Source organism: Globicephala melas, chromosome 10 (assembly GCF_963455315.2).
Source record: "Globicephala melas chromosome 10, mGloMel1.2, whole genome shotgun sequence".
Lineage (NCBI taxonomy): Eukaryota > Metazoa > Chordata > Mammalia > Artiodactyla > Delphinidae > Globicephala > Globicephala melas.
This window is the reverse complement of record NC_083323.1, coordinates 70,216,998-70,229,571: the sequence shown is the minus strand read 5'-3', so window position 1 is coordinate 70,229,571 and position 12,574 is coordinate 70,216,998. Positions and strand designations below refer to the sequence as shown.

Below are 12,574 nucleotides of genomic sequence, written 5' to 3'. Positions count from 1 at the left end.
TTATTTTACAGAAACATTTTTTCACTGTTCAACTGGAGTTTTCTTGTCCTAGGGACAGATGTTGAGACAATTATCTACACCCGTGACTGCCTACAGTTGATTACTTAATTGTAGTCTTATGAATTATTTACTAAAAGAAAATAGAATAAACCCACCAATCCTCTTGTCCAGTTTTTAGAGCCTCTGTACTTCTATTGATGTGTAAAAAGAATTAATAGGAATTTTAAGAAAAATCTTGGGATTTTTTTTTTCACTCAGGAACTATGTGATCTTGTGGAAATTGCTTAAGCTGTTAAAGTTTAGTTTCTTTATCTAGAGGATGAGTTTAATAATAATTCCTTCACCTCTAGGAGCAGAGAGTACTGAGTGGAGTATGTGGTACACAGTAAGCACTCAACAAATTTTTATTATTGTTATTATCTTTATTATCCATTTCAAGGTACACATAGAGACAACGAAGTTAATGAAATTACCGGGGCAAATTCCAGCTATTTTATATAAAATAGTATCCGTTGCATTTTAAATGCATTTACTTCATCTTCTGCCTCAGGCAGCTATCTATTTTTTTATAAATATAGAACAAAATATTACTTTTCAAAGTTCTTGAATTTGAGGAATTTGGAAGCATGGTGTTAGGAAGGTTATGGGCACAAATTCAGGTGGCTTTACTTGTGGATATAAAAGCTTGTGAATTTCCCTGGGGAAATTCCCTTTTTACCGTAGTTTCATGTCATCAGTTGAGCTCAACAAGTGTCAGAATGAATTCAAATGGCAGAGTTGATTGCTGAAAATGATTTAAACCTCCCGCTCCTAATAATTTTGATTCAGGCACTGATCATTCTCTCCAAGTAACTTCCTAAATGGTTTTCTTGCTTTCATTTAGTTACTTCTCACCATAGACTTCAGAGTTACCATCCCCAAACCCAAATGAGACCATGCTACCTTTCAGATGAAAGGTGTTGTCTAAAACAAATACCTCGCCATGGCCCATTGAAGACACTGGGATCTTGTCAAAGCCTCCTTTCCAGCCTCTTTGTCCTGCACTTAGCCAAATGCCTCTGTACTCAGTCATACCAGATCTCTTACCGGTTCCCAGAGCACTTTCTCGTTTACAATTTTGCCTTAGGATTCCCTTCCTTACTCTCATCTTTGCAACTTATGAAACTCTGCGTCTTTTAAGACCACCCCAAATGTCAAGTCCTGGAGTCAAATCACAATACTCCCAAGTATAGTTGGCCCTCGGAGCTTCCACAGCACTCTATTAGTACCTTTATGGCAGCTCTTTACAAGTTTGCTTACAATTACAGATGTATATGTTGTTTTGTCCTAGCAGATTGTGAGAGCAGGTGCCTTTCCTTATACCTTCTGCTCTTCAGCTTCCACAGCTTTCAGTTGGGGATAAAGTTCTTACCTCACACAATTGTTCTTGGGTGTGAACAAGATAGTAAAGGCCAAGGACTTTGCTCAGCTCCTGGCATTTTGTGAGGAATGCTCAGTGCTAACCGGTAGTATTGTTATTATCGCTGCCAGGCCTTTAAGCACAGGCATTATCTTCTATCCCCAGAGAATCACCTGGTCTCTGTCACTCAAGAGTTACTCAGGAAGGAAGGGAGGGAAGGAAGGAAGCATGAATCCACATCATAGCATGTCAGCTGCCTTAGCTGTATTATTTTTGTGATCCCATCCACCACTCTCTGAGTGGGTATTATCATCTCCTGTTCCAGATGAATTAACTGAGGCTCAGAGAGTTTACATAACCTACTCAAAGCCACACAACTGATATTGAGAACTATGTTCAGACCTCAGTCCTGAATGATTCCCACGTCCTTGTTCTTTTGTACTATAACACTGAATGGTGGGTGGGTATCTTGAGCAGAGCAGTTGATGCCTTTCCTTGTCACTCAAATCCATTTTTACGGTAGATTTAAGTAAAAGGAATAATATGGATAACTGGGCTACAAAGTAGAACTGGGCAGTGAGAGGCATGTAGTTTGCACATAAACACAAGTAACTTTAATGACAAATCCAGTCACATTTCTTTTAACATGAATCTTGATAGAGAAATATATGAAAATTTATTTAACACATTTTTTGAGTGTCAAGTACGTGCCAAGAATGTTTGGGGCCCTTAAACTACATTACTAGACAAAACGGTCAGCTTCTTGTCATTTAATATTTGTTTCACAGAAGCATTTAAATAGCTAAGCATTAGACCACTCTTACAGATAGGGGACAGCAAACCTCCAGTGAAGATGTCCTCAGCATCTTTGATGTTGTCATGACTGATGCCCTGTTACAAATAATTCACTATTTCATCCCTCATTAGTAACTATGTAGAGCACTAATATTCCTTTCATTTCACTAATAGTTATTTTTAGAACTTCTTTGGCACTGTGCTAGTGTGGCTGAGACCCAAAGTTATGTTCTTGATATCCATATATGCTCTCATCACAAAAATGGGACCAAGAGATCTTGTCCAAGCACTAAGAGCACATTTTCTCGTGTTCAGGGAACATGAAAGATGAAGAGCTCTGTTCGAATCCTCAGTTGCTGATGCTATTTATAGTAATTTTTAAAGAAAATCTGGGTCATTTAATTACAATGAAGTTTCTACCCAATGAAACAATTTGAGTTCATTTTAACAGCTTTTGCCCCATATATGCCTTATGTCTTTACACCCTTAGGCCTGCTGCAGGAAATTTTATGTCTCCAACAGAATTTCTCATTAAGTTTGACATACTTGGATCTGATGTGTCAAAGCTCAATGGATAGGTTTATTAATAATCAACTACATCAGCTTAGTATTATCTTAGGAAGTAAAAGGTCAGTAAGTAGTTGTTATCCTACCATTTCATCAGTGGACTCTTCTCCAAAGACTTCAAGTCATTATTCACTGCTTATAGAGTCACTTGAGATATAGTCTTTTTATAGTAATGAAAGAACTCCTACAATTAGCCAGAAGGCAGTCATCTATCTTTTTAAATAGCTCAGCTTGGAGGAGAACAGGATTTCGGGTGATACTCAGTAGATGAATTGTTATGACAATGATAAAGTTGGTGATAGCAATCTGTGTTTTTCGCTGTAGGGGTGTGTGTGTGTCTGTGTGTGTGTGCCCAAGAAAAAAGACATTCAGTTCAGAGCAAGAATTTATTCCTCTTAAAGATATGCAAATACAGAAACAAACTGTAGGAAGCTAGGTATCCATCAGTTTCTTATTTGCTAACTCTAAATGATTATAGCATAAATCCATTTGTAGCTAATAACAATATTTTGAGACATTTTATTTTCACGTAACTTCAGTCTCATCAAAAAGTTATGAGTAGTACAAAGAATTCTCAAATACCATTCACCTAGAATTTTAACATTTTAAAATTTAACATTAACTTCTTATGTGTACTTTTTCTCTCTCCCTCCTCTCCTCCCCACCCCATCTCTTGCTCCCTCTCTCTGTCTCATCAAGTCATAAAGGTTAATATCCCCAATAATGTGGAATCTAAAAAAAGGGTACTAATGAACTTATCTACAAAACAGAAATAGAGTTACAGATGTAGAAAAAAAACATGTTTACCAGGGGGTAAGTTTGGGGAGGAATAAACTGGAAGATTAGGATAGACATATATACACTACTATATAAATAATAGATAACTAATAAGGACCTACTGTATAGCACAGGGAACTCCATACTTTGTAATGGCCTATATGAGAAAAGAATCTAAGAGTGGATACATGTATATGTATAACTGATTCACTTTGCTGTACACCTGAAACTAATACAACATTGTAAATCAACTGTACTCCAATAACAATGTTTTAAAAAAGGGAAAATCCATTGCTTCCCGATAGAATAGATGGAGAAAGACACTTCTGGGCCTTGCTGACAAAAGTATACAACATGTCTCTAATCAAGAAGCAACACTAGACAAAGCCAAACTGAGGGACTGTCTACAAAATAACTGTATACATATAATATACAAATACTTTACATCTGCTATATGATCTCAATAAAAGTTACATTTTTAGTTCTCCCTTAAAAATGTGTGACTTTTGCTGAATCTGAGAAACTAGAAATTGTATTTTTCAATGCAACTCATTTTGATAGTAAAGTTAATTTGCAAAGGTGGTAAATTTTGCTTTTACCATATTTTTGTTGTTGTTATTGTTTAAATCAGAGGAGTTTCATGTCTAGTTAGTCAGAAGGAGACAGAAGACACACTCAAAGGGTTTCATTGAAGAAGGCTGTATGAAGGAACACTTACAGAGATATGAGCAGAGCTAAGAGAAAAAACACAGAGAGTAGCAATAGAAAGAGAACCCCTTACTACCTGCAGACATGAAGGTGGAATGTAAGCCAGGGTGCGAACCAAACCTGGCAAGAGCTGCCATCCTGAAAGCCAGGTGGGGAGGGGCTGGATAAAGACAGAACATTACCTCTCCTACTATTGGTCAAACCAAACAAAAGACGTAAAGTAAGGGAGTCTGGTGACACGGAGTATGGTTATCAGCATCCCAGGGTATACAGAGCTGGGTAGAAAAAGAGTAGACTGTGGATCTCAGGGACAAACCAAGAAACACCATCTCATATGCCAAAGAGGAGAAGCTTCCATTTCTTTCATTAAGGGGAGGGAAAATAAATTCATTTATAATGAGGTAAATAAAACTATGTTGTATATATTTTAATTTATTTCCCCCAGTAAGAATCAAAACTATCATAACCTGTTCCTTAAAAACAGGAATAATTTTTATAGAAAGACACTCTTCAGATTTGATTTGTTAAATCCCAAACAGGAAAGCTTGGAAGAGAAGTGTGGCAATGAGAATAAAGACAGAAACAAAATACAGAAGAAGGGATACAAAATTAAGACAGAGAAAAGATTATAGGGGGAAAAGCAATTATGAAAGATGCATCCCCAAGATTTCCTATAACCAAAGTTATAAATTGGTTCAAGAACGGCTCTGACAAATTCACAAATAATGGTCTATAACATCTTAATAAGAAAAATTGAAGATGAGTCTTGCTTGCATTTGGGAACACCTCGCCATCAAAATGTACTATGAAAGGGACCAGGAAACACCATACTGTCCTACCATAGTGACCTCACAGTGTCACAATCAATTAACTAAACCTAATATTAGGCTTTTTAAATATCTCATTGAAGTCTGCAATTCATTAATGTTACATATGGAAGCATTTTGAATAAATTCAATTCTTTAGGTTGTAAATGTGTATTATGTCACACAGGGTCCATAAGGGCAAATCCTACAATGTCACGAGTTATAGGTTAGGTTACAGTCTCTATTGGGGGAACATGCAAATCAGGAGTCAGCAGCACAGAGGGGACCTGAAACTGTTGGACATGCATTGGGTCTGTATTCCAGTGGAGGGACCCCACCCCACTGTTGTTCTCTTATAGGCACACTTTCAGTAAGGAAACACAGAAGGTTCAGGCTGTCTGAGTTAGAAGTCAGTTATTTCCAGTTTTCTGGGAAAGCCAGCGACACAGCACTGAGGGCCTTTGGAGCTCAAGGGAAGCTGCAACACCCCACACACCAGGAAAATGAAGCTACCAACCCTGCAGTCCAGACAAGCCAGAAGGAGCCCCAGGATCACTTCTGAATAAGTCTGCTCATTAGATCCTGTGTGAGAATTACCATATTCTCTTCCCAAAATCTAGTAACAGCACTGTCAAAAGAATACTGAACTACACAGACTTTTTGGTTTAATAAAATCTAACATTTCTTATGTTCTCAACTTCTAAAATTATGTGATCATCACAAACCTACCAGTGATTGTTTTGTTCATTGATAATGTTTTTAAAATGGTCAAAATTAATTTTAGTCAATCTCTCACCAGGTTGTCTTCACAACATTTTGTACAATTCCTATTCTGTGAGTTCTTTTTACTATAAATATTTTTTATGCTGTGCTGTCCTCAACTTTCATAACAGATGTCCACCTAGAATCAAGCATACCAAGTTTAGAAAAAAGCAATATGCTTTAATTCCTTAAAATTGTTTTATAGTTTGTATATGACAAGTGTTTTCATGAATATAGAGTTCAGAGTATTTTAAATTCCTTTCATACCAAACATTTTAGTAGCAATTTAAATATTGCTTCTTCCTTATATAAACTGTTATTAGGCCATGTTTTTACAACACCTTTGTAATTATCAAGTAGAGAATTTGATCAGCATTCACATAGGGACTCTAATCAAAATTAATTTCACAGTTATTCATGAGGATGAGAGTTCTTGTAAACTGTCATGTCCAATCAAAATTACAATACTCAGGTCCGAAGCTCTAATGTAAAACATGGGACTGTAGTTGATAACACTGTATTATAGAATGGAAATTTGCTAAACGAGTAGAACGTAAATGTTCTCACTTAAATAAACTTAAGTAATTAATTGAAGTGATAGATGTGTTAATAACTAGTTGTTGGAATCCTTTCACAATATATACATATATCAAATCATCACCATGTACATGTTAAATATCGTAGAATTTTGTCATCTATACCTCCATAAAGCTGAAAATAAATGAATGAATGAAACAATAACATTTTATAAACATTAAAAAAACAATATTCAAGTGTTTTATGCTTCTTATTCTCAACTTGAAATTGTACATAATCCTTGGTATTCTATACTTCTTCTATTGAGTATTCCCATATGTATTCTCCCATGAAAGGCAGAGATGCTTAAACACCCTTATTTTTTACAAGAGGCACAGAGGTTTGGAAACCCTAATCATCCCAAACAGCTGACTCTGGAAATGGAACCTCACCAGGGTGACTTGGTCATTTATGCACTTGTTTGCACTACAAAAGGAAAAGTGAAAAGCCTGTTTTCTTTCTGATACTCAAGAAAATTTTGCATGTGTGTGGATTTGGAGGACTAGTCCAAGTAGAGGAGTTCATATCCAAGCTGAGGCCACCAGTCACACTGGGGAGGTTGTTGACAAGTAGCCCAGATTTTGCAGTTTATCCCAAAGGGTAAATTGATTGTTCATTAAACAGAAGCTTCATCAAATGATGCTATGATTTGGTTTACATATGAAAAGCTATATTCTTTACTTAACATTCACAAGTTGCTTATGGATTAATTAGCCCATCTGCCACAACAAATGTATTCATACTTTTTTTGCATTAATTGCTGAAAAGTTACTGGTTTTCTCCTATTCACTTTTCTCTATCAATAAAATGGAAAATAATTTTTTAGAAACAAGACACTTTTTTCATAGCAGTAAAAATGTGTATATTTTTCAACTTATCAACTAAGTTGATAAAGTAAGTGCAGGGGTGAGAGGAAGACCTTCTCTGGAAATGGCTTCCCATGATTGGTTCTTCTTTTAGTCACTTATCATCCATTTATTTGTTAGTTTATCTGAATATCTTAGAAGTGCTTCAAGTTTGGCATGATTAAGGCTACTCTTTCCACTTGCTTCCAATCCCAAATCCAGTCTTTAATGAGGATAACTACGTCTCTATTTCTCCTCAACTTCTATCATTGGCATCTTCCTTTCCTCTTTTATGCTGTTACCAATTCTGATAACCTCTTTATCAATAATGTGCCTGATTTCTCATTTACCTCAAATCAGGTAACTTAATCACCATTTCAGAGTCCAGTCACCCCACTCTGGGGCCACAAGCCTCTTATCAAACAGCAATCCCATGAGTCTTTTCAGTTATACTCTAGTTGCTAGGTGGCTTTAGAACCAAATCAGTTTTGGCCACAGTTCTCAAAAAGCCAGATGTTAGAGTAATAGAGGGAATTATCTCATATGCTTCTCTTGTTTATTATGATGCTCTAACCTCTCACTCATTCCATTTAGCAACCACTTTAGAAAAAGGTCTTGTTCTCTACACCCTGCTTAAATCAAATCACCAGGCTTCTTGAAACCCTTCCACATGTACACTTCAAAGCACACCCCATAATACATTGGTATATCTTTTTTAATTTTCAAATTACCTTTCATTTCCTCCCATGGATTTTGCTCCCAACAGTCTTCATCCAGTTTTTTTCTCCTGAAAATCAACTTCCAGCACTTCTGCTTCCTTCTGTTTACTAGGCACCTAGAACAGTTTGGATCGACACTCTTAACTACCTGTATTAACTGGAACACATTTAATAGACGGCTTCTCCTTCTCCAGTTTCATTTCACATATGTTGTCCATACAAAACCAAGACTGAGGCAGAGAGGAAGGAAGAGGGAAGGAGGAGTAAAGGGAGGGATGGAGAGAATATGATGGAAAATAAATAGAATGATAAGGATATGGCACCATGAAATACCAAATACCTTGTTGGTTTAGGATCTAACCATTTGGAAAAAAACACAAAGTTTTGCTAGTCATTTATTTGTTAGTTTACTACAGAATTTTTCTATAGGTTTAAAACCTCAGGTATTCTTCCAACATTATTCTTCTCCCTATCTGAAACTGATGATAACTGAGCAAAGCAACTGCCAGAAAATCCCAATTAAAGCTAGTCTTTTTTCTGTTGTGAAAGGCATAATTTATAAAAGGGTGACCTTTTGGTAGGCTAACAGTATGTTGATGAACTTCAAGTGAAGTGAAAAAAAAAAAGTGTTTTGTATCGTCAGTGCTTACATTTTCTAAGGGATCTTATGGGGCAGCAGAGCCTTTAAAGGTCATAGACTTCTTTACTTCGAGAGATATTAAATAGCTTATGAAAATAGAGGTCAGCTGCATGATAACTGGAAGAAAAGAGCATTCCCAATGGGGAAGTAAGATACTTCAGATTATATTGACTGTCCTTTTTTAAGACTGTATTTGATTATCTTAAAGGAAAAAAAAAGAAATTTGCATATAAATGCCATGATTGTAAATGAATGAATGTACAGTTCTTAGAATCAATAGCTATTGATCTTGCTGTATGAAAGCTAACATCTGCATATACTAAGCATTGCAATAAGAACTAATAATGTCACAGCCTAAAATACTCTCCAGCAATTTTTATGTTTCTGCAGAAATTTTTATACTTTTCTGAACTTTGCAAAAATAATCTTATTTACCTTATTGGAACATAAAATAAATAATCATTATCAGTAAGGAACTCACTTTTTAAAAATTATTCTTGCTTTGAAGATCACTAAAACAAATAAGAAACAAAGGAATATCAAGACTAGATTGTAGACAAGGTACTGAGCCACCTTGGGGAAGAAATAGAATAATGGCATTTGTCTGTTCGTTATTTAATGACACACAATTTATGCATTAGTAGGATTTAATGTATGACTGGAAGAAACCATGGCCACAAATTATTTTCCCTTTACCCTCAGATATTGCTTGAAGTTCCTTCAAAAAGGGCTCTGTCGGGCTTCCCTGGTGGCGCAGTGGTTGAGGGTCCGCCTGCCGATGCAGGGGACGCGGGTTCGTGCCCCGGTCCGGGAAGATCCTGCATGCCGCAGAGCGTCTGGGCCCGTGAGCCATGGCCGCTGAGCCTGCGCGTCCGGAGCCTGTGCTCCACAACGGGAAAGGCCACAACAGTGAGAGGCCCGCGTAGCGCAAAAAAAAAAAAAAAAAAAATAGGGCTCTGTCTTCTTTCATTCTGCCATTGTTAAAAGAGTTACTCCAGATGCAAGGTTTATAGGAAAAGGTAACATTATTGACATAATTCCAGTAGATTTTAAATAGTTGATAACAGATTGTGACCAGGAGTTCTTTTCAGAGAAGGAGGGGTATGAAATCTTGTACGAGTAAATATTCACTAAGTTGAAGGGACACCATGAAGCAGGAAACGTGTGGACAAAAGGGCAATTCTTCCCTAACACATAGATACTGACAGAGCAGTATTATCTACCACTGGATCATCTTCCATAACCCTGGAATTTATAAATACTGACCACAATATGAGACACAGAGGATGACGCTATTCATCATGAGAGGCCAGATTTTAGGTTGTGCTTTTCCATCCTGGAACTTCTCTTATCATTTGCTGACTGCAGGTCCTCAGGAGTGGTGGCCTCAGCCCAGAGTGCCTGTCATCCAACAGCAGCTCAAGGAGTGAATGCTGGTCAGTAGGTGTCCCGCGTTCACATCCTCCTGTATGCCCAAAGTCATCAAGCCATTCCAAGGTTGTGCCAGAGAAAACTCAGTGGGAATGTTTAAGTTTAGTTCGTGGAGAAAAGAATGAGAGAGTGAATGCACAGATTAGTGAGCGTGCACATTGGTAGGTACACACCCAAATCTCAAACTGATGTTTCTTACTAGTTATTTGAGAACTGTACTGGGTCATATGGTGCTAGTGAGGAAACTTAATTGCTCAATTTCTGAAGGCACATTAACTCTTTCAGGGTCGATTGAGCAAATTAGCCCCTCCAGGTCATTAAGCCCATCTCTACATGACATGATGATTTCTACCTGGCATTGTATCATTTACCCCCAAATGCCCCACGTTTGCTTTGAGCATGCACATGTTCTTTGTCTACTCAGGGAGAGAAAATGTGCTCATTTGAATGTCAGCCAATCGCTCTCTGGCTGCAACTCAGTGATTCCCTTTGATTCTTTTGAAGGCACCCAGGGATCTCTAAGGACTTACTGGAGCATAGCAGTTATCAGAGCCTCGCCAACAGGCGGGTAGTTTAGTTGTCTAGAAATGGTATAATTTCAGGGGTTTTGAGCACAGTACTGTACTCCCACGTATGTCTTCCTATTTGCAAAAGCCAATATTATTGATTCATTGCAGGTGGGAGTTGTGAAGTTCTTTCAGGATTCTGTAGTCCTTTATGAAAACACAACTTCCACTAAGAGGCTGTGCTATCAGGACCCATTTTAGGGGAATAAATTGATGACAATTTGAGAGCAGTCTCTATACTGTCTCTCAAGAGGGTGATCAGAAAAGAGTGTGGCTGTTTTGGGTGCCACAAATGTGGGGGAACATCAATGGCCCTACATAAGCAGGTGTGGGAGAGTATCATCACTAAAAGAATAATTTTTATCTCCCAAATGCCAATGGTTGGCCCAACTGAGAAGCAGTGATGGAGGGCAAAGACAAACATCACCTCTTCCTCTGTTATGTCCAGGGCTACACTGGAGAGTCATAAACTGGTATAAATGGAAACAGGCAAGGAGGCAAGGGACATGGTATGCTCACTCAGAGGTGTTTTAGAGCAGTGCTACTTTCTTGTGCATATAAATCAGCTGGAATCTTGTTGAAATGCCAGTTCTCATTTAGTAGGTCTGGGATAGGGCCAGGGATTCCGTATTTCTAATCTCTTATGCTGCTGGCCTTTGGACCACACTTTGAATAGCAAGGATTTAGGATAATATGCACATGAGCAATAATCTGGTCTTGGATTAAAATGATGAATATGAAAGAAATTTGACAATATCCCCCCAAATTCGATTTCAAGTCAGTAAGACTGATTAAATATTGAAAATACCACCAAGAGATTGATAGATCATTTTTTAAAAAGGATATACTTAACATTTCTACCTAGCTGAAGATTTTGAACATTTGCTGAAGTTTGTGTGCTGTTTGAGTTTTGAAATCTTTACTAATAATTCTGACGATGTGCTTGCTAAAGGTATAAGAAATAACTGTTTTCCTAGTCTCCTTCACTTTCTCCTGCTGATGAAGAGTTCAATAAATGTCAATGTCTGATTAAATATTCCTTTACAAAATTCTTAGCAGAGCTGGTTTAAGTCTCCCCTGCCCACCTTTTTTTAATCTATCATGACAGCCTCTCTGTTCTTTCCTCTGAGATGAACAATGTCCTTTTATCTTGCAGGTCAATGGGAAGGATCTCTCAAAGGCCACCCATGAAGAGGCAGTGGAAGCTTTTCGAAATGCCAAGGAGCCCATTGTGGTCCAGGTGCTAAGGCGAACACCTCTCAGTAAACCAGCCTATGGTACGGCCCCAGAAGTGCGGCTCGTGAACGCCAGCACCCAGACGGACATCACCTTTGAACATATCATGGCCCTGGCCAAACTTAGGCCACCCACCCCTCCAGTGCCCGACATCTGTCCATTTCTGCTCTCAGACAGGTATTTTTCTGTCATTTCTCCCAAAGCCCTATTTGTTGTCATTCGTCATTGAAAGTAGGTGTTGGGAAGAAACAGTCACTGTAGCAAGTTGACAATTATGGAGACAAGCTCTCAGTTCTGTTTGGAAAGTGTCTGTAACTGTGTCTCCATCCAATTAGTTCTCAGCTGTCCTGCTTACTTTTCCTGACCTGCACGGTTGTTTCAGCTCAGGAATCATACTTGCTGAGATGCTGAGTGAAAAAGTCTGGCTCTGATTAGTTCATCTTCATATTTCCAGTCAACACAAGCCTCACACAGCTCATGAGAACTGGTCAGGGAAATAGCTTTTCTCACCGAAGCTGCCAAAAACCTTGTTAAGACAGACCCAGAAGTGGCATGTTGGCACTATATTCTTCTCTGTGTGTCGTCTCTCTCTTTCTCTTGTGCTTTTCTCTTCTTTAAAGGAGAAGCTAGGAAATTTATTAAAGTGCAATTCTCCAAATGAAGCAATTACCTGATATATTGAGACGTGAACCAAAGATCCTGGCTGTCCAAGAAGAAGTATAGAGCTACAAAATAAGGAATTATTAA

At 37.9% G+C, this 12,574-nt stretch overlaps 1 protein-coding gene across 2 annotated transcripts in view; it reads left to right on the top strand.

Annotated features, from left to right (window-relative positions):
• PDZRN4 (PDZ domain containing ring finger 4) overlaps positions 1-12,574 on the top strand; it is a 374,440-nt gene that overhangs the window by 290,961 nt on the left and 70,905 nt on the right. For both annotated transcript variants that reach the window (XM_030835379.3, XM_030835380.3), the window contains one exon: positions 11,748-12,004. In XM_030835379.3, the coding sequence (XP_030691239.2) occupies positions 11,748-12,004 (257 nt within the window). The remainder of the gene's footprint in view (positions 1-11,747; positions 12,005-12,574) is intronic.